Raw genomic sequence first — 22,834 nt, 5'->3', positions numbered from 1 at the left:
TGCTTGTTCTGTACCTAGACCCGGCTGGCAAAACCTAACCTAATCTGGTGTGCCATATCAGTCACATTGTAAAATACCTGTATATACTTGTATATGTATATATCTTAATCTAACTTTCCCTAACTAACCTGGGGCACCAGGTCCATATCTGGGCGATGGGGGGGTTGGATACTTTAATCTAGTTTTGCCTTAAATATCTTCAGGTTAAATTTCTCGGATGTCAATCAGAGCTTGAAGGGTGGGAGACATCTCATCTTTGTAATCACTGAAATTTATGAGATATGTCAGATATTACTGATGGGTACAGGTATGAGCCATACTAATAGTCCAAGGAGTAGGAAGGCCTAAGATCAGAGGAATTTTAATTCTGATGTGTAGTGATTCATTAAGCTAATTCTTCTAACTGGGAAAAATTCAAGATGGTATTTTTGAAAATGTCATTTTGGTGTTAAAACCTTATAGTTAGAGAACCACTTTTTTGTTTATCCATTTAATTATGTTTCATTTATGTTTTTTACATAAACATTTGTTGTCGGATTATTTTGTGTAGAAAAGCTGTGACATACATTATTGTGACAAGAAACTTTTTTATTTTTCTACTTAGCATGCAGCAGCAACCATGAAAATTCAGGAGGCCGTACCACAATAGGACGCACAATGCAGTATGTACGGCGACCTGTTGGTGACCAGGTCCGGGAATCACTCCCAGCAGTAATTATTGGAGTGGTGCTCATATTAGTTGGGAGTGGCCTCCTCTTCTGGAATGAGGTGAGAATATATCTCCTGTTATGATGGTGAAAATTATGGCCATTTTAGTTTTAAAGCTAAAAAATCTTGAGTCAGGACAGGTTTGAGTAAGTTTATAGATTCAATGGCTCTCAATATCACAGCTTTTAAACAGACATTCCCTGAACAAACTATAAAATGTAAGAAAGGAATCTGATTTATGTAGCATGTGAGAGCAGTGATGACTATGGAGTGATGGAAATATTGGCAAGAATAGAGAACATAATGTTGTATGTAAAGAAGAAGTTTGCAAAGGAACAGATAATTGAAAAATTATGAGCAGAGATGAGACAGAAAGAATAGTGTTTGTTTTGGGCTTTATGGAAATGTGTAATGTGTACAATAGGTAAGAGGAATTAAGGGGATGATGATAAAGATGGAAGTAGTTTATTTAGTGCACAGTACTTACACAAAAAGGACAATAGTAGATGCTAATGATTTAATTAGATTGAATAAAAATTAAATCATGAAATATAATTATCAGAAGAATATATATTATTATTTGTTCATGAAACTTACCTGTCAGATATATATATAGCTGTATTTTTCCGAATCCGACAGAAATTTAAACACTTACGACACACGCAGTGGGAGTCAGGTGGTTAGTACCCATTCCCGCCGCTGGGAGGCGGGTATCAGGAATCATTCCCATTTTCTATTCATAATTTTTCTGTCGCCGGTGCTGAAAACACCTGTTTTCAGTACCTCCGTCTTAGGATTTTGGAAACTTCATTGCCGCTAAGTATCCTAATTGTCTTTTGATTTATTCACTTGGATTTGTGGCTAGGCATACGCTATCTTAAATTGATTTGAATTTGATTCATTTTTGCATAAAATATCTGAATCTAGTTAGGCTAGTTTCAGACGGGGTTGTCTGCAAAGATAGGGTGTGGCTACCGAAAGCTTCGGTAGATTCGCACTTGGTATGTACGAGGGGTATGGGTCTTGCTTCTTTGTTGAGATTTGTCATGTAAGGAGTGTGTGGGAGGGACTTTGTCGATTTCCGTAAGGCAAGACGTTAATGATTCGTATGTACGCAATTTAATCAGTAAACATGTCTAATTCCGTAAGGAAGACGTATGATTCGTATGTACGCCAATTAATCAGTAACAAAAGTCAGGGTAGTGAACCTGCTAACCTTCCTGTAGACTTTATTTTGCATAACCCTGTAGTATGGCCTACGGGCTATGTATATGTCTACGAGAGGTGCTCGCTCTCCTTCATTGCTGTGAAGTGCTACTTCTGTAATTGTTGCTCCTAACCCTGGCAGTGTTGCTTTCGGGCCCTAAGCAGTGTCTGTAGAGAAATTGCCCTTTCTCTGATACTCCTTCGATTCGTAACTTAGAATCGAAAGTGCTTGCTTTAGAGAGTAAAGTGAAGTGCAGAAGTGCAGTGATACCCCTTGTGTAGTGGAGGGTGCGTCAGATCGGCCTCGTTTCGCCTCTAGGCCGGGACCTCTGCTTGACTCCCAGAACCAGGGAGAGAGCATGTCGAAGCCTAAGGAGGGTTACGAGGAACCCCCACCGATCTGGCGTGCCTTCGGCAGTTTCTGATGAAAATCCCCAGACTGCCTAAGTGCGTGCACGTGCACGAATCCTGAAGGATTGCTTCTCGTCCTCCGAAGCGTCCTCCCCGCGCAGGGGTTGGAGCTTTCGGATGGACTCGCACCCTCTAAATAGAAGCTTTATAGAAGAAAGGACGCTTCACGTCCTCTCTCTCTCTCTCTCTCGTTATGCGTTTCAGTGAGAAGTAAGAAGGCGAACGTCGCCTGAACTCGTGTCCGTCTTTCCACCGAGAAATACGTAAAAGAAGTCATAGTAGCAGTAAGCTTTTGAGAGCGGACGCCCAAGGCCAGGGGCGCGCGGGTGCACAGCCAAGCGCGCGCCAGTGGAACGCCGAGCGTGCGCGCCAGTGACGCCGAGCGAGCTCCAGTGGACGCCGAGCGCGCTCCAGTGGACGCCGAGCGCGCTCCAGTGGACGCCGAGCGTGCACCAGCGCACGCCAGGTGTTGTCGCCTGGCTGAACGTTTCTGTTGAACTCTTCAAGCTCTTGTTTCAGATTTGGGCTTAAAGAATTTTTACCTCTACCTTCGATGATACCTTCTACCTCACCTGCAAAGAATGTGAAGTAGGCAGTGCTTCGGAGTAAGCTTAAAGTGAACAGACAACTTCTTCTTCGAAACCCAGCAAGACATCGGGTTTCGTGAATTCAAGAGGTCTCTGTCAATTAATATTGCTTTTCGCATAGGTGGATGGAGTTAAGGAAAGCTCAAGGGAAGTTCTCGTTTGCTCTACCAGCAAGCTTTGCAATTCTGCCAATAAATTTAAGTTGCCACTACCGCAGTCAAGACTTTGCGATAAGGCAGTTACGGTTATAAAGGCTCGATGTCCTGCACGTCAGGACTCTCGGCAACGTTCAGTAGGATTCTTGCAAAGGCACTCATCAAAAGTACGCTCTTCAGGAAAGCGCAAGACAGGACTGCCTTTGCCATACTGCCAATAAATTTTAAGCTTTAGCAGGCATTAGTTGTGATACGGGAGAGGAAGCTGGTTGGAGAGTTTCTTCCTCTTCCCAGGATAATTTTGCCAGCTTTTTAGTACCCATCTGAAAGGGCTTTTCAGATGATAGATTTTGTTAGTTCCTAGTCGGACTACGCTGCCGAATTGAACATCGTCGTTCTACCTATTCTAACCTGACGTAAGCCCAGTCTCTTAACAGGATTCTTGCCCCTTCCTCGTTTGAGACGGGAATCGGTAAAATAAAATGCTCGACTTCCTGATTACGTTTTGTCAATTCAGTGACTTTCCCCCATTGACAATATACTATCTTTTTGTCAAGTAAGTGGGTATCCCCTCATTGACAAAATATCTCTTTGTCCCGTAAATGGGTTAGTTCTCATTGACAAACATCTCATTAACTTGATATTGCGTAAGCGAATAAGCTCTTATTGACAAGATTCGGAAGAGCTCTCATTCGTCATTCGCAGACTCGTACAAGAAATAGACTTGTAGACTACGTCAATGAACGCTTATGTCCAATAACATAAGAAGCTTGAGCTGACTGCTTCGATTCTCCTAAGTTTTGTTCATGAAACTTGCCTGTCAGATATGTATGTAGCTGTATTTCCGAATTCAGCTATATATATGTCTGCCAGGTAAGTATGAACAAACTTTATTGTGATATAATTTCATATTTTGCCTTGCGTTATTTTATTTCTGGTTGGTTCAAGTCATATACGCTTGCTGTAGTTACCTCTTCGGATGGCAACCGAGAGGTCTATGGTCCATTTTAAGGACATTTAATCGTTAGTTACTCCCTGCAGCCTTCCAGGAGTTTCCGATTTATCTTTTACCGTTGTATGGTAGTGTTCTGACGACACAAACGCATCTATATATTTAGCGTTTTCTGTTTCGCTTAAATATACCAGCTTGAGAGTCTCTTTATGCTAAAAATAACGGACCTTTTTCTTCATAGAATAGGGTAGCTGGCAACCCAGGCATAAAGTTAAGAGAACGACGATGACGGACGATCGTAAGCTGCTGCTGTCACTGTCCTCTCCTCCAGTGCCAAACGAGCCAGTACCAACTCGTCGCTGTCATGCGCTGTAGGTTAAGTCTCTCTCTCCTGCGGGATTGACTGACTAACCGTATCTCTGTGCTGGCAGTTACGTCTCTCTCTCTCCTGCGGGATTGACTGACGAACTGTATCTCTGCCCTACAATCACGGACTTTAGCCTAAGATTGAGGGGATTTCTTACATGGAATGAATAAACATTGCATTCGTTTGGCCTTAATATGTTCTACAGAGATATCTTACTCCTTTCGGTGCTCGTTACCGCACGGTACTACGAGTCTACCACAACATTGCACTATTATATGCTCTCTTGCTTAGGCAAAGCGCAGCCTTATTAGGGAAGTAAACATACTGTGTGAGGGAATGGATGAGCTTGCTGGGGACCATTTCCTTCCTAAAGAATTTGTTTGTTTTTCCCTGAATAGACTGCAATTCAGACCTCTACAGTTTTTTCCTACCGGGAAACTGAAATTTTTATTAAAGATCTAGGAATGATTCTGAACATCTCTCGGTGCGTTAAGTATCTCTTGAGGTGATAGAAAGAAGGTGCCGGACATCTGGAGAGGGTTTCAGATGTCCTGGATCATAATCTGAAAGAAGTGGAAGCAATTCAGTCGTCCCTCCAGTCCTCGAAACGAGTTTTTGGAACCATGGTCCATATCAACTCTGATCTTCCACAGCTCTCTCATATCTTAGGAAGTATCTTCTCTCGGTCCCGGTTCGGGTTTACGAGAAAGAGCCTATTATAACAACAGGCGTAGAATGGAACGATCCTCTAGAAGGTTCGTTACAGGATTGCAAAAGTCCGTTCGAATCGTCTCGATCGAAGGCAGCAACTACTGACTTCCGAGTGGAATCTTTCTTTAGAAGTATGTTGAGAGTTTGTGGAGACTTTAGGGACGTCCTTTCATTCATCTCTTCGCTAGGTTGAGGACGAAGAGGCTTCTTCTTCTCTGCTCCCTTTTTCTCGATCCGGGAGCGGTAAGATTAAACGCCATCCTATGATATTGAACGGGGATGGATGTTTAGTCTCTTTTCCCCTTTTTCAATCAGCTTAGGAAATGTAATAAGATGATTTATATCATCACAGGGAGCGACAATGACGCTAATCGCCCCATGTTGGCCTTCAAGACCCTAGATTCACAGAGGTCACGTCTTCCAAGACCTTTTCCGAGAGATCGGTCTCCTTTAACACGAAAGGTACCTATAACCTCTCCGCTCTGAGTCTGACTACGTTCAGACTATCGAGATGTTGACAGCCCATAAGATTGCAGTCTTCCCTTTCCGTTTGAAGAATGGGATAAGCTGGCAGTCACAACTATTAAAGAATACGCAAATATGTTGTTGACGGCCTTTGGGCTCAGAGATTTGCTTCTGTCAAACAACAAAGCCCTTCACGATCTTTGAGTTCTGTGAAATCTCGAAACTCGCTCACCATCTACTTTTTGTCTCGCCTGTTTTCTCGGAGTCAGACACTCGTGCGAGATCAGGAGACATATAGTAGCCCTGAGTTTCTTGTTGACGAAGTCGGTTGCGTTTGTTTATACACCCCCGATGATCGTTTAACATGAGACCAGGTTGGACTGTCAGGCATTCGTCCTTCGGGACTGAATCGCCTTTTTGCTCCTCGCTCCTTTCTCCTGGCACCAGAAGCTCGAGTCAGGAGTGGCTCAGGAGTTGATTCGCTAACGACGTTGGGTTGCGTTGATACACCCCCCAAGGTTTGCTTAGCTTGAATCGCCCAGGCAGTCCAAACACTCATCCTTCAGCGAAGAATAGTGCCTTATGGTCTTCAGGGTACAGCCTTGCTGTCCTTGATTCGTCTGACTGGTCAACTGGTCGGTCACCTGACGTTAGTACAGACGGACTGACTGTGCATGTCCAGATCGAAGCTTTCAATATGGAACTTAGACATAGTCTGAAGTTCTTGATGTCAAAGCATTCGAACATCTCCTACCTGTTAACTTCTTGCATGTGATCAGGAAGGCATTTTTCTAACCACCCTAGATACGACAAAGAGGGTTAGTGAGATTTTAAGCCATCGTCACAAGTTTTGGCTTTAGAGAACACAAGGCGGTGTGCTCTCTAAGCTTTTCGTTATGGCCTAAGAATGGAAACCCGTTTTGTAACCTTGGGGCCATGAGCTTGGCTTGGAAGCAAGGATGGCACAAGTTAGTGGGCAGGAGCCAGAGAGAGTCCTGTGCCCTGTCAGGTCTCTCAAGTTTTATCTACATAAAACTCAAGAAAGTCGAAGTCGTACGGACAATCTGCAGTGTTCCGAAAAGACCGACTTGCCCATATCGAAGAACACCCTGGCTTTATTGTTAAGGAGGTCTTTCAAAAAAAGCTCCTTCTTTGTGTTTGCACAAAGATTTGAAATCTTTTGATTTGAATGCCTCACGAGGTGAGGGCGCGGCCTCGGAAGCATTTCAACAGAGCATGGCACTCAGCAACATCCTGAGTACCATGTTTTAGCGAAGCAACTCTGTGTTCAATTCACACTCCCTGCGAGATGTGAAGATGGCATATGAGATCTGCTGCTCGCTAGGGCCATACGTGTCTGCAGACACAATCTTGGGGGCAAGAAGTACCACTCATCCTATCCTGTAGAAAATGGTTAGGAAGAGCTCTTAATTTAGTAGTTGAGTCGCCGACAACGGTGACTTCTTAACTCTTAAGCCTTAGTTAACACACCTTAACTTTGGCTAGGTGGGTCAGGTGGTGATATATATTTTTATATATATATTTATTTTACTTCTTAGCCCTCATGGTATGGTCAATATGGTCTAGTCACGTCGTGGTCTCGCCCCTGTTGACAGATCATCTGGAGTGCACCAGCTATATAGGTCTCTACCATCGCTGGCAACTCTAGTAGCACAAGCAGACTTACGCGGCAGTAACCACGAAGTCAGCTATGCTAACAGGTAAGGAATCAAGATATCAATTATCTGCATATATATGTTTCCTAAAATCTTCTATTCTGTCTACTCCCACCACCAAAGGTGGGATTCAGCTATATATATCTGACAGGTAAGTTTCATGAACAAAATGATATTGTAATGATACAATTAAGTTTGTTCATACTTACCTGGCAGATATATATAATCAAGTACCCACCCACCTCCCCTCAGGAGACAGTGGAAATAAAAATTATGAATAGAAAATGGAATGATTCCTGATACCCGCCTCCCAGCGGCGGGAATAGGGTACTAACCACCTGACTCCCACTGCGTGTGTCGTAAGTGTTTAAATTTCTGTCGGATTCGGAAAAATACAGCTATATATATATCTGCCAGGTAAGTATGAACAAACTTAATTGTATCATTACAATATCATTTCTACTTTTCTGTCTCGAATAAAACAAAATTTTTCCGTTCAAGGGCCGCGCTGTTCAGACATCTCGCAGTCTAGATGAAGGTTATAATTCAGTTGTTCGAGTACAGAGTTCATCAGCAGTTTTAGAAGAAAATAATGGTAAGGTAAGTTCTTTAGAATTCACAGTAGTTCTTAGCTTACAATTGTTTGTTTCATTTCTTCTTGTGTTTTTATGCCTGAAACAAAATTACAGCGTACAGTTCTAATTTTGCAAAGATTAAAAAGGAAATTTTATGCAAATTAACTAGAGACTGGATAGATATATCTGTGATGTGGTTGAAGTAGGTCCACTATGATTTCACAGCACATGCAGTTTTACTGCATTTATGCTGTATGTACTCTGAAGCTCACTGTACATAATATTCGCCTAGTAAATTGCGGGTCATGGGTTCAGATCTCCAAATTGGGGGTTCGTGTTGTCAATTTCCATGCAAGATTGCCCTCTTGCATTATGCCATTACCTTTTGGGGATGGGAATTAAACATGTCTACTCTTCTGGTGAGGTTGGGAGGAAGTATAAATACAGATATGGGAGCAATAGACTGACTTTGATTCCAAGGATATCATTACTATTGTCATAAATGTTTGTACATACATTGTCTTCCATTTCTTTGGAGTTGAAATTGTAGTTATTTATGCTAATTTCTGTTCTGTAAACTTTCTGCTAAAACCCCTGTCATGTCAATGTTTTCAGCTATCCCCTTATTCTATGTTTTTCTGGGCCTTCCTCCGTCATGCTCATTCCTTGTCACATGTCAGAACATCTCAGTCCTCAAGATCTGTTTTGTTACCACATCTCTCCACCAATTCTTCTTTCATTATAGTACAGTCTTCCCACCCTATTTTGGCGGTGAATGTTAACATTCTATGGTCAGACCTTATAAAATAAAAGTCATCTTACTCCATACGGTATCATGGTCCTCATGTACCATTCGTGTTTCCTGTTTTAACTAATTGGCTGCTTTTATGTACCAGCAGGTTAGCTGTCTCTCGCCATTTCATCTGTGCTTTAGATACTTTTTTTTTTTTCCCTTACTGCTCTCACAGATCAGTGTACCTCCAAGGTAACAGAACTGCTCTGCCTCATCTAAGATCTATCCATCTATCTCCACAGGGTTCTCAACTCCCCTCTTTTGTAATGTGTTACTCATACTCACAATTTCAGAAACCTAGAAAACATGGATATAAAACTAAATTAGGTCAATCAGAAGAAAGAAGTACTGAGTATGAAGTAAGACTAATTACTTACAAAAGAGGAGACTTCAACACGAAAGGGAAAGTAATCTTGCAGACAAGAAAAAAAGAGCAGCCTTGGACTTATTGATACCCAGAAAGCCTTTTCTTTCTTAATAGTACTAGCGAATCACCACAGAATAACTGAAGTATCTAAATTAAAAATTCACTGAAAATTTTTTCTTCCGCATAACTTAGCACTAAGATATTGAAAATGCTAGATGAAGATGGAAATATTTTAGAATCTACACTCCAGAAATAAATTATTGCTAGCCTGAGAGCTCAGAGTTGAAAATAGCTAAAAAAAAAAAACAACACATTTCCCTCTGGAAGACTTGTATGTATTATTCTATGTACATGCACTAACCAGCATTGAGTGAGAGGTCTTTCTTTTTCACAAAACGTGATGTGTTTGGGGATTTCCAAAAAGGAGAACATGTGAAATATATATATATTTATGATTTGGTGAAAGCAAACAACTGTACGTAATGCCTTATGCATGAGTTCTTTTCTTCAAGAGCAAAGTAAAGTAGTATACTGAAGGGAGGTGTTGGTAGAGATCATAGTGAAAGAGGTCTTCCTCCACTTTGTTGTTGGTCTTACCTCATAGGAATTGTGTATCTTCTTTTATGCTTATGTATATGTAAAATGGTCTGGTATGTGTTCTTGAAACAGTAATTTTTTTCTGTTAATATTTAAGGGTGTTGAGCTTCTAGGTCTAGTAGGTGTTGAGTCTAAGTTAATTACAAGTTCGTTATTAAATATTTCTTTCTCTTACCAGCTAGTTCATGTATGGGGACCCATATCTGTCTTGCCCCTGCTCACAGATGATTATTATGGCGTGGAAATAAGTGCCATTAGACTAAAACGTAGAGTTCAGATGTATCAGTGGATTGAGGAAGAGTCATCCTTGTAAGTAAATCTATTTGGTAGAACACAATTATTAGCTTTTCTGTCACCTTTATCTTCTGTTTATCAGAAATTAAGAGAGCCATAGTGAATGGACGTATTAATATTTACAGTACTGTGTGCAATGGATAATGCTACTTTGTGTGAATTTTTATGCATAAAATTTTCCACATGCTTTATAGTCTTGTGATGGAATGGCAGGAAAAGATCACAGATTCTCCGTATTTTATGGAAAGATTAATTCTGGGCATATCTCTTCCTAGGAGACCCGAAGATACTCCAGAAATGCCGTCAGACACATCGTATAGCTATTCATTTGCATGGCGTGATAAGGTGGTAGACAGCTCAGCATTCAACATTCCATGGGGCCACGAGAACCCAACGTAAGTTAACCATCTGTTTTTTTAAATTTTACATGCTGTATAACATCAAAGATATTTTTATGTTCCCTTTTTAACCCTTTGATATTTTTTGCCATTTTGTTACATGTTTAAAAGAACTTGGTGATCTTGAATTTCTGGTTTATCTCACTTCCAGGACTATACCGGTGCCAACAATTGTGCAGACAGCAGAGAATGCAAAAGTTGGTGAATATTACTTGAGTCCAGCTATTAAAGAGAGTTTTGTGGATTTCGCTGCCTTTTCGGGAGATGAGCAACCGGAGGGAGGGGATGTGAAGCTGCATGGAGGAATGTATTATATCACTCAGGATATTTATAATCCCGATATCGGCGATCTTAGAATTCAGTTTTATTTTGCAGGCAGAGCTGGAGAAGTGGTAAGAAAACATGTTACGTAATATAGTACTTGTTATAAATGTTGGTAAATTATCAACCATTTCTTACATAGGCAATGTAACTGGTTTCTGTTGGTCTTGACTAGTCTAGAATCCATATTGCTTGATGTATGACATTTGGTGAGTGAAAGCAGTACTCATAATGAACTCATTATGAGTAAACATTGACTCATTATCCTCAAATCACAGGATCAAGCAAGTTTATTCTCAGTGCTTACTAGATTTGCTTTCTTTTGTGGTATTTTTTTTGTGGCCTCTTTCCATCAGCTCATATTGGGACTAAGTCTAGTATATTTATCCCTTTTTCCATGATTTTCTGGGCCTTACTACAAGTCTTCTTAATCCTGCTACCCCCCATAGTAAGTGCTCTTGGAGGTCTTAGTCTTTTTGCCAGCCTCTTGATACTACATTACTCCACCAATTCTTTCTTAATAAAATATTCGCACTACTTCATTTGCTCCTTCTCAAGGTATGTATTTTTCTTGTTGTTGCCCAAGTTTTTGCTGCATAGAGTACTAGTATGCATAGCCTTTATATACCCACTGTAGGTCAGAAATGAATGTCTCATTTCTTCAACCATGTTTTGTTCCAGTGTTAACTTGTTAATGAACAAAAAATTCAGGGAATCCACTGGATAAGCTAGGTCAAATTTTCATAATTCTTATGATAATAGTAATAATGGCAAATATATTGTAACTTGATAGCCTTCTGTTCCACAGGTGAGCATTATTGGGCAGCAGATTGGTGAGACACTGCATCCATTTGTCACAAGCACTGGAAGGGAATTGTTGATCGTCCATTCGGGTAAACGCACGGTGGAAGAAATGTTCTCGTCAGAGCACGCACAGAATCGGTTTTTGACCTGGAGCTTGCGACTAGGTGGATGGTTCATCATGTTTCTTGGATTGATATGTGTTTCGAATATTGTTCACTCATTAGGTGAGTTGTGGACAGTATATGTTTCTGTATTTAGTGTGTGTGCCTTTTTGGCAACAAGGAAGATGAATTTCATAGTCTTGGATGTGACCCAAGCAGAAAACCCATAGGTTTTGCATCTTTTGCATGAGCAGAATTGTTTTAATGGGAAAGAAGAGCTAGCTTGTAGTTATTAAGTTTATTTTTTAGCTTATTCCCACCATTTATCGTTCCAATGGGTTTTATAAAATCTCTAATAAGCACAAAATTTAAAGTATTAGGACAAGCATGTAACACTTGTTGCTGTCTATAGTAATACGTACGCATGTTCATTAGACAGTGCCTCTATGATTATCCAACCTGGTGAAGTTTCTGATATTTTCATAAGTAGCAATCCCTCTGTTTTCGCTCACTCAGGGAGGAAGCCTACAAACTACTTGTTGTTGTTCTTGTTTTGGGGGGCAGGAAAGGTCTATGGAAGAGCATAAAAAGATCTGATAAAGGTGTTTTGCATTGAATTAAAGATACAGGAATTTTAGGTTATGATATTTATGATTTATTTATCAGATTGAAAATGTAAAAAATAATGTTTATGTCAAACAGTACAGAAAAATTATTTCTAATAAAATTTTTGTGGATGAAACAAAGCTCTATTTGACTGTAGATGTCAGCACAATTTTAATTTATGTAATTAAGTTAGGAATATATTAACAGTACATCTACTTTTTTTTCATTTTCAACTGATCTCATGTTGAGTATTCTTTAGTGAAACTAATTTTTTCTTTTGCAGTTGTATGCTCTCCACTTTTAAGGGACGTTGTAGCTCTGGGCCTGGGATCGGCAAATTTGACATTGAGTATGTCTACCTCCCTCGTAATCATAGGAGGAGCTTGGTGTATATACAGGCCTGGTCTCGCTCTTCTGATTCTTGTTGTAGCAGCGCTGCCTTTCATCCGAGCAGCAGCAAAGCATCAGGGTTCCTTAGGCCAAACAAGAAGATCTAATGGGTACAGAAGCAGTACTGAAGACTAGTTTTATCAAATGCTGGAAGTTGATTATTTTGTTATGCGTGTGACTAATTGCACGAGTTCAAATCAGGTTAAGTAATTTTTTGTAAATGGCGATTGTCACTGGTTGTGAAAAATAGCATTCCATGCAAAGTTCTACATCAAACTCTTGAAGTAGGAATAAACCATGATGCAATAAATGCTGAACACACTTAGATGTTATATGACACAGTCTTCAAACTGTAAGTAATTGGATGTGATATTCCATTTACATGTATTATAGATTCCATGTTAAAAGGAGAATGTCTTTATATACCAAAGTAGAATTGTTTACCTTTTTCTAATTTAGTTTCTTTGGGAATATAATAATGTGTATTAGTGATGGAAGCTAATACATTTTCTTGTCATTTATAACCATTTTGTTTTCATAGATAAGGCAGGCTGAACATTATAAGTTTATCCAAGTAAATTTCCTTAAAGATTTGCATTGGTATCCAGAATGAATGATTGAAACTGGACTAAATAGTTTAGACATTTCCAACTTAACTAACTTTGCTATCGAAAGCATTAAGTATGTATCCAGTGTATTACCTAAATGGGTTATACATACCCCATAGTAAAAAGAGATAGAACCATTTGTGAAACTGAGTTCTTGGGTATTTCCTTAAAACTTGGGACTTGAACCTTTGTTCCTTTGGTTTTCGTAGTGGTAAGAGGAAAGTCAGAGTTACACCTTTCATATTTCAGTTGGCAAAATCAATTCAGTATCTGCCTTAAATCTGCTCTTCATTAGTAAGGTACAAAGAGATTGTTCTGGTGTATGGTACTGATTATATCAGGCAAACCAGAGATGGTGGTTACTTGCATAGGATTTTAGTCATCACTCAAGTTAGTTCCGTAGAAGTCTTTTGGTGATACAGGACATGGTGTACTTTGTCTGATATGTGACTTGAACAAGAATTCTTACAAACTGGATTTCGACTCAAGAAACGTTGTACTTTTTATATAGAAGCAAAAGTCAGTTCCTAAAAAACCATTTCTATTTATATCTCTTTGCAGATTAATTATCTCTTGATAGTACCACAGGTTTAACTAATGTAAGGGAAAAGTGTTAGCCCAGCAAGCTGACTCATTTATTATTTCTAGACACTTTTAGGAAACATCCTTATAACTTACTAATTCCAGTGTACCCATTATCTAAAGGAAAAAATTGCATTACATTTTCATCAGTATCTGTAAGGTGTACTGAATTATAGGTTGTCCTTAGAAACATTCTTGCAAAAGATGATTAATTTCTTGGCAAAAAGACTTGGACAAGAGGTAGAAGGGGGATAGAAAAATGGACAAGAGGTAGAAGGGGGATAAAAAACACTTAAGGTATCCAGCCTTAATGTACGTATGTTCAAGATGGACTACAAGTAGCATTACCAAATAATTTGATTGATTAAAGTGTCCTTTTTGTGCCATAATGCATAGTGTTATAGGACATTGTTGGGCAACACTTCTGATATGAAGTAAATTTTTGGTATTCCAATACTTATTATAAGTTCTCCCATTTTCTGGGTTCTTTAAAGAAAGAACTTGATAACGTAGCAAATTTAGCAGACATATCTATAAGACTACATAACTTAGGGATCACCTTGTGACCTATAATTACTGGGTCAGAATTATTGTCTGGGTTCCAAGGAGATAGTATAGGCATTATAAGTAAGTTCTACATTACATACTTGGATTTTATTCTAGTCATTAGGTGCAATAGTTGAATAACCCACTGCCCTAGTTAGGTAAAATGGAAGATTTAGAGAAACTTTTCTCTATTTTAGTAGGATTTGTTATCTTCTTTTTATTATTATTTTCCTATGAAACCAAGTTTCACAAGTCTTCTCTTTTCACTTTTGTGTTATTCTGGTCTCAGTAGTATTTGAAAATCTGTTCTTTGTGTCTAGGAATGAACACTATCATCCTTTGTCTCTAAGCATAAAGAAGAATTTTGGATGACATTCATCCTATAGGATTGGTGATGCAATATGAGAGGTAATCAGTAATCTGTTTTTATTGAATTTACTGATGTAATTCAAGAATATCTTATCTGAATAATTCATTGTTAAATCTTTGTGTTGATATGTTAAAGGAAGTAATATTTTCCTCAAATCGTTGACTCGGATTTTTAAGGGAAAAGTGAGAATTTTTATTTATAAAACTTACATTGCTTATACGAATACATCGATCATAATTTTAAAAATTATCTTGTAGGTTTGGGATGTTCATAGATAAAGCAACAGTGTTATCTGGCATAGATTGTAGATGTAACTTTTCAGGTCAACTTATTGAACTCTGAATATATACTACTGGAGTTTTTTAAGTCTTTGACTCAACAGCTATGCAGAGTATGGTAGTGCTCCTTTTGCCACAGAAACTGTCAAGAATACCATCTGCGGTTCCTTGACTATGAAAACTAGCTCCTCTATCTTTCACTATAAAGTCCATTATCTTTAGCAAGTGGCATACATAATGGAATAATGAACTAGTAAAAAGTTTTACAAGTAAATCGTCATTCTGGCGTACAGCATATTTCAATTTTTAAAAGAATACATCAGTGAAGTAATGTCACATTTTCAAACTTGTGACATTTCCCTAACAATTGGTATTTGATAACTGCCCCATGTAACTTCATTAGTCAGTCGTTGTATTATTAACAGGATAACACATTTGATACAAGTCTTAATTTTCGTGAGCATTTGACAGGTTTTAAACAGGAATCTTGCCAGCAAAATTGTCTACAGTTCCAGTTTATCCAACAATATTTGTAATTTATTAGTAAAGATATTAAGTACTAATATGAAAAAGATTTGACGATTCACATGAAAAATTTGAATTGTAGCTCAGTGGTCTGACAATAATCACTCTTGGCCCATAAGTTTGGCAGTGAAATTTTGTGGAAAAATATGGTTTTTGTAGCTTTTGTTTATCTATTCAATATAGCTTCTTGAGAAATAGTAATGTATGTTTGTGGTCACTGATTTTGATGAGACTACAGGCTATACATATTTACAATTAATGAATGTGAACCAGTAATTTTACATCAAAGACTTTATTTAATAAATCTGTTGTATTTACCGGACTGTTACAATTTCTTATCACATACATAGGTTGAAGTTTAGTTCAGAAATTAACCTTTAGTATGTTACATGCATAGGTGTTGGTTTTTTCCTAGTTTTTTTTTTGACAGTTAATATTAGTGTTGATTGCCTATACAATATTATAGACTTCCCTTGTTTTTTCATCTACATGGTGGTGTTTAGCATTCATTATCTTTCATAGTGAAAATATTTCTAAGGTGTTGTTTTGTGAAATCCTTATAATTGATGTAGGTCAAGGATTTGTTAGTTTCATAGTATATTACCTCCTAGGACAGTATTACTATGTATATTTTGGGCCCATCTACACCATATTGAAATACTGTATTGTACAGGAAAGCATCTACTGTCAGTATTTACTGTACGTACTTAATAATTTTCTAATGTAAGCCTCTCTAAATGATAATATTTTCATTTTCTTATATCATGGTAATGTTGTGGATAAACTGCAATAAAATCTTTCTTAAACATATGTTGTCTTAAAAACGGTATCTGTAAATAAGACTAATGAAGCAATGTCATGCTACTGTAAGGAAGGAGTTTAAATTCACCTTATGTGATCATTTCTTAACGAATAAACCTCTAATGTTGATTCTAACTTTTGAACTTCTAGTCTTGGTGTCTGTGTTTCCTTTAGGTACTACTTAGCAAGTTTTGAATATTTATTCAGTTTAAGGTGTTTTTATGTCATTCAATTATCCCCTAGCATTTCTGTAATAGGCCTTAAATTGATTAATACTAGTTGTTTTAAGTTATACATACATGTGAAATACACAAGCAAGGTGTGACAAAGTCAAGTATGTACTCTGCTGTTTAGGAAAGAGGGGGTACAATGGTAAACTGGTTGCTTTCTCATAGTAATTAATTTTATCTCTAAATATCGCATAATTTTGTAAGCATTTTGCTCTGGTACTTTATAATTAGAGATAAAAATGCCAAGAAAGTATTTTGTAAATGCTAAGGACTCGGGGATTGTGTATATATTGCATATAGATGTTTATAATAGATACCTGACAAATGTTGTGTTTCTCAGTGACCCTGCTGATTCTAACATTTTCAATAGTAAACAAACCATTTCCTTACACACATAGCCATAACTCGTTGGTCTGATGTGATGATCACACAAACATAGAAGATATTGTTCTTTAGTATGTAACAGGGGCCTCCTTCAGTTGGGCTGGTACTGGTAGTCCTGCATTGCCCTCACTTGCATCTTGCATCATGAGCCTGTGGTTTAACCATTGTCAAGATTATGTATTTCTTTTGAGTCCTGTTATAATACTGTGATTATGGAATTGTTCATTTGGTTAATACAGTAGGATCCATTAACTTTTCCAAGTGTATGTGTAAAATGTCTTGCATACTTTTACATTCAATTAAGTGTACACAGTGTCATAACTGTCAGTCAGGGATCAAGAATAATCAAGGATGGTAATAAATTCTGTGATGTCTTGAGTTATGAGCTAGCTGCTTAATGTTCAGGATGATCATGAAATAATAATTTGTTGGGTAAATAAAAGACCAAATAAGCAATTTCTGATTTTTTCGGTAGTAATAAAATCTAACACAGTTTCTCACAAGTTAAGTAGACATCCATGAGTACAAACAATTACCCTTTATCTTGAACAAGATAAGTGACATGAGATAAGCACGATTACGCAAGCAGCGACATACGTACACATACATACATACAACACACACACAATATTATAGACATTCAGCTTTAAAAAGCACACAGTCAATCAACTAGTATTTTACGCTTACAGTAGAGTATTTCACACATTGCCTGACTTTCAAGAAGTATGTGTTATGTTTCACAAAGTACAAAATTATTCTACGTCAGACAATATTAATGGCGAAAAATGAGTTTCATCCATTAGCAAAAGCATTTCATGATGGAAAACATTTGCACCTACATATATGCTATCAGATATTCATTTACGTGATGTATTTATAAAAAAAAATTCAAGGAATTTCACGAGCTTCTAACATCACTCCTAATAAAAAACAGAAGAAAAACTATGAAAATCCGCAGGAAAAAGGAACTCAGTTTTCACCAGTATAGGTGAACGCAGTAAATGAACTCCCAAAATCAGATGCAACCGGAGTAAGAAAATAATATAATTATAAGACCAGCATCTGGAGAGAGAGAGATTAGAAGCAAATATAGGCCTACTCAGTCAAGCAAAACTACAATATACCTGTGTTATGAACCAGTACCAAATATACCACTGGAGTTACCCACCACCTCTAAACAGTTCAAGCAAAGTATAAATGAATTAGATATACATTAAAATAAACTTTATAAAATAAAAGGAAATGGAAAAAGACAGATTCCCCAAAAACCAGACCCAGTGTTTCAGAACATGCACAGAGAGTAGGTCTAAGTGAGTACTACGCGCTACTGAAGGAAATAATATACAAAAGGATTACTTCAGTTAACATATTTGAGGGAGAACTTGAAATCTTACAGAGAAAGAGAGAGAGACATCTTGAAGTCTAAAACTACAGTGTTGACACTAAGGTCTTGAGGTACAACAGTGAGCCCTTGATGATAAAAAGTATTTTTATCATCAAGGAGTAATTACAGAGGGTAATTAAAATATGGCACATGCTCATTTACTCTTGAAATGTGGTCTCTGATGATTGATCCATCATTAGAATGATGATAACAATGTAAGACTCTTTGGTAGTGCAGATGGATAGATTAAACACTAAAAAGTGACCTTCCAGGAATGCTTCAGTATATGATCATCAAGTTGACAAATTTGTGTTTTCTCATTGATGAATTGATGAATACAATTATTTTACATGAATACAAAATTCCCTAATTACAGTAGTATCTATCAAGTGGCAAGACTTTATGTACCTTCTTTCAGTTCATTAAGAAATACGTAGTACAAATATTTTTTCTGTTTAATTGCTGAAATCTTTGAGCGATACCTGTAATGTGTAACCTGTTGCATCTCTTAACCTTAGACGACAGTTTGCAATCGTAAGCACCACATCTGACTAGGACAGTGGGGGAGGAACAGAATGACATAACAGCACATTCAGATCACGACAGTCTGGATAACATTATAGTTTCATTAACACCTGAAAAGAAAACAAATAAATCCTCAATTCACACGATAAACTTTCGGTGGGAATTCATATTGGCACCAAATGGACTAGACAAATTGACAAAGAACACGATGATACGGTTCAGAACACAGTTATATGCTTATAATATTACGTTTAGGACAAAATTCTTTCCATATGAAATACTATATTCACAAATTTGTTGATACACAAAACTGCCGTTAATTTTTTATGTTGTCTGACTCAAACAGAAAGAATTTGGTCCGAGAACAGTCATAAAACTATTAATAAAGAGAGCCAGCATTCCCATACAAACTCGACTAGACAGGAAGGATTTGCTGATCTCTGATATGGCCACAATGAATTCATGGATTGAGTAATAAATAATAATATACATTTTATACTGCATATTTAAATATAACTCCTTACTACTATACAACACAAAACCTGATTTATACAAATGAATAACTTTGAATAAATAAATAGCCTACACAGACATGAACTACGATCATTCATGTCAAATTATTTGACTTTAGTTCTTTTTTGATTTTCCAAGGTGCCGATGCAAATGTGTAAGGCGAAATTGCACATAAAATGGCTTCCCTGAATCACATACTTACACAGACTATATGAAAGCCAGATTGAATAAAGCTTTGCTACGGAATTTTGTAATAAAACTTTCAGTTTTCCTTTCTCACTTTCCATCACACCGAGATAAAAAACTAAAATACACAAAACCTAAATTTGACACTATTAAGTAGTTAACATATCAAGAACTTCATCGACTGTCATGTTGTTTTTATGATATTCTTCCATGGTATCTTTTGGTATGGTCCACTGCAAAAGTAATAACACATTTTTCCGCAGTTCATCCAGACGTGACAATGAAGGGTCCTCGAAAGGTTCGTGGCCGGAGGACTGAAGCGACAATTTCAGAACTTCATCCACAAGGAGGGACCCGAAGCCAAACTTGCAGCGACGCTCCTCAGAGGATATGCGGTAGAGCAGCACGGCCAGTCGATTTCTGAGCCGAGCTAGGGATGCCTCTTCCACAATCTCCTCGGCTTCTTCCTCTGCAGTTTTTGCTATGCCGTGTGCATCGCGATTGTGTGCCTCTAACTCGCTCTGTGTCTGGAAGTATTCTTTGCATAGCTTGCAGAGGTAGGGTTTTGTAGCATTGTGAACACATTTCATATGTTTCTTGAGGTGAGGAAGCTGTGCAAATGCAGCAGAGCAGAGTATACAGGAAAATGGTTTTTCTCCCGTGTGAGACCGCATATGAATCTTACAGGCAGAAGAATGAGCGAATGCCGCTCCGCAGATTTGACACTTGTAGGGGCGTTCTCCAGTGTGAATTCTCATGTGGACAGTCAGCTGTGAATTTTGTGTGAAGGAGGAACCACAAGTAGAACACTGATAAGGTCTCATACCTAAATGCAATCTCATATGTTGTCTTAAATGTCCTTTGAATGCTTTTCCACAGATCTCACAAGTATAAGGCCTAGACCCACGGTGCACTGTGCGGATGTGCTTGTACATTCCTTCCACGCGGATAAACTTCTTACCACACGCTCCACACTGGAATTCCTTGACGCCACGATGTGCCATCACATGGCCTTTGAGCGTGTGATACGAAGCAAAGCGAGCATTGCATTCCGTGCACTGATAGTCCTTTTTACCCGTGTGGACCCGTTGATGCTGTGTCACTTGGCTGCGACGAGCGAAGGTCAAGTTGCACTGACTACACTTATGGGGCTTTTCTCCAGTATGAATTCTCATGTGGAGCCTGAGCCGATCTTTTATAGCAAATGATTTTCTACAGAGATCACACTTAAATGGTTTTTCTCCTGTATGGATGGTAATGTGCCCATGGAAAGCTGTTACTTGGATAAAACTAGCGTTACAAATCTTACATTTATACGGCCTATCCCCCGTATGGATTCGGATATGTTTGATTAGGTCAGATTTGGCACTAGAGCATTTACCACATATAGTACATTTAAATCTTTTGGGTTTGTTGTTCTTGTCTAATTCAAATTCTTCCAAGTATGCAATGTGATCTTCAGCAGGATCCTTGGCATCTTTATCTGGTAAAGCAGAATCATCTGTGTCCTCTACATCAACATCCAAATCATTTTCAGACAGTGGGTCAAGGTCATCTTCAGTTTCGCTGCCTTCATCATCTTCGTTTGATAGATCAGCATGTTTGATCAAATTTGCAGAGTTTTCTTTGTCAGAGAAATCTTGAGAAGAGACTGCTGAGCCTTTGTCGCCTTTTTCTTGAAGTTTGTCTGATTGTTTTGTGTTTTTGGGAGATTTCTCTGCCTTACCTTTTGCTGTTTTTACTTGTCTCTTTGGTCTTTTTGGGTGTGGAGAAATTCCATTCTTTTCTGCATTATTGGCAGTAATGATGGGCTTTGATTCACTTTTCTTCTTTTCTGGGGTTTGCTTCTCGGTAGCCTTCTCCACTCTTGGTTTTTTCGAAGCGTTGTACGTCTTAGGCTCTTCCTTGACTTTTCTCTTTTTAGCATTGATGTTAGCTGAAATAGTACTGGTGTCGTCAGCAACGTCCGTTACGCTCTCAGGCTCCGAAGCTTTCTTCTTGTTAGGAGACTCTTTCTTGGTGGATTTCTGCGCACTCTTCTTGGGAACCACAGGAGTCTCTGACTTCCCTTTCTTCCTAAGACTTTGTTTCACCTGCATGATGAAGGTATGCAAGGTTCTTGGAGCAAACAAGAGTGGGTAAAGATCTAGAAATGAGAGGTGACAGTTGTCAGTAGGAAGAAGTTTGAGAAGGGAGTGTTAGTGTTGAAGGAAATTAGGTCTGCCACCACCACCACCACCCACAATCACCTCAGACTAGCATGATAGCACCTGAAATAAAGAAAGAAACAGACCTCAACCAATGTTAAGCATTCTTGCAGGTACAGTCTATGGCTGTCTAAAATCTACTGCTATACCAAAGCATGTTTTTGCTTCTTATTCTATAAGAAATGAATCATGCTATTCCACTACATTACTTAGCAAAAATGTTATGCATTACTTTTCAATATCAATAAGCTTGCAGGAGAAACTGTCTAAAATAATTGACCCCAAAGTTTCCATGCCAACTTAACCTAAACCTGGAACACTAGACTGAAGGTTAAAAAAATATTTTAAAGTCTTAGTAGTAATAACAGACTCTTTTATACACAAACCCTCTTCCATGTCTAAATACACACACTATTCTCTAAAGCATCATTCTGCATTAAATATATTTTATGATTCACCAGTGTTAATAAATAATACTCATTACTGCATAATCTTTATCAAGTTTATGGTACAAGTTGCCATTTTCTTTGACTCGCCATAATTTACTAACTTCATACTTCCACCCTTGTAATAGTTTTATTTGAACATAAAGACAAATGAGGTCCGTTGCTTGTATGTATGTACAAATATCGTAAATGTTTCCCATTAAAGGATGAAATGGAGAAAAAAAAAAAAAAAAAAGTCATTTCGATTTCGAAACCCTAAGGAAATAATCCTTCATTGTGAACCTTATGGGGACCTCATTTGTTTATATAAAAAATGTAACTGTTCTTTTGATGCATAAGGAATGTTCTTACATTTCACCATAATACTCCATTTTCAATTTTTTACAACCTTTACCTAACTAAACTATTTACATTTACAAAGAAGATTACTCTACGAAGTTCTTTTCCCTTTTTTATAATATAGAATAAAAGTACTTATGGTAAAATATCAGCTAATGCTTAATTTTCACTGAAAGTAAAATTAGATATACTGACAAGACACATATACATAAAACATGTATAATAATATATAATTCTATATGAAATGTTTATATTTCAAAATACTATCAACCCACAAAGAACCTATTAAATTCAAATTCACATTAATTAGTTATAATTTACACATCAATATATAATATATATGTATATATATATATATATATATATATATATATATATATATAGATTATATATCATATATCTATCTATATATAGATATATATATAT

At 37.8% G+C, this 22,834-nt stretch overlaps 2 protein-coding genes across 2 annotated transcripts; one reads left to right on the top strand and one right to left on the bottom strand.

Moving 5' to 3' along the window:
* Window positions 1-620: 620 nt before the first annotated feature.
* On the top strand, window positions 621-17,264 carry LOC135211856 (transmembrane protein 43 homolog; the record flags this gene model as incomplete). The annotated part of the gene is given in 7 exon segments (XM_064245069.1): window positions 621-768; window positions 7,740-7,838; window positions 9,749-9,879; window positions 10,140-10,259; window positions 10,414-10,654; window positions 11,392-11,611; window positions 12,378-17,264. Coding segments are annotated over 7 exon segments (1,201 nt in total), but the record flags the coding sequence as incomplete, so codon positions are not given.
* Window positions 17,258-22,297, bottom strand: LOC135211855 (zinc finger protein 436-like). The gene has a single exon (XM_064245068.1). The coding sequence runs from the start codon at window positions 21,513-21,515 to the stop codon at window positions 19,566-19,568; it is 1,950 nt and encodes a 649-aa protein (XP_064101138.1). The 5' UTR covers window positions 21,516-22,297; the 3' UTR covers window positions 17,258-19,565.
* Window positions 22,298-22,834: the final 537 nt, after the last annotated feature.

Source organism: Macrobrachium nipponense, chromosome 40 (assembly GCF_015104395.2).
Source record: "Macrobrachium nipponense isolate FS-2020 chromosome 40, ASM1510439v2, whole genome shotgun sequence".
Lineage (NCBI taxonomy): Eukaryota > Metazoa > Arthropoda > Malacostraca > Decapoda > Palaemonidae > Macrobrachium > Macrobrachium nipponense.
This window is presented reverse-complemented; position numbering and strand designations above follow the sequence as displayed.

What these genes read in the sequence shown, in the direction of transcription:
- LOC135211855 (XM_064245068.1), bottom strand. Translation starts at nt 21,515, where the DNA reads ATGCAGGTGAAACAAAGTCTTAGGAAGAAAGGGAAGTCAGAGACTCCT.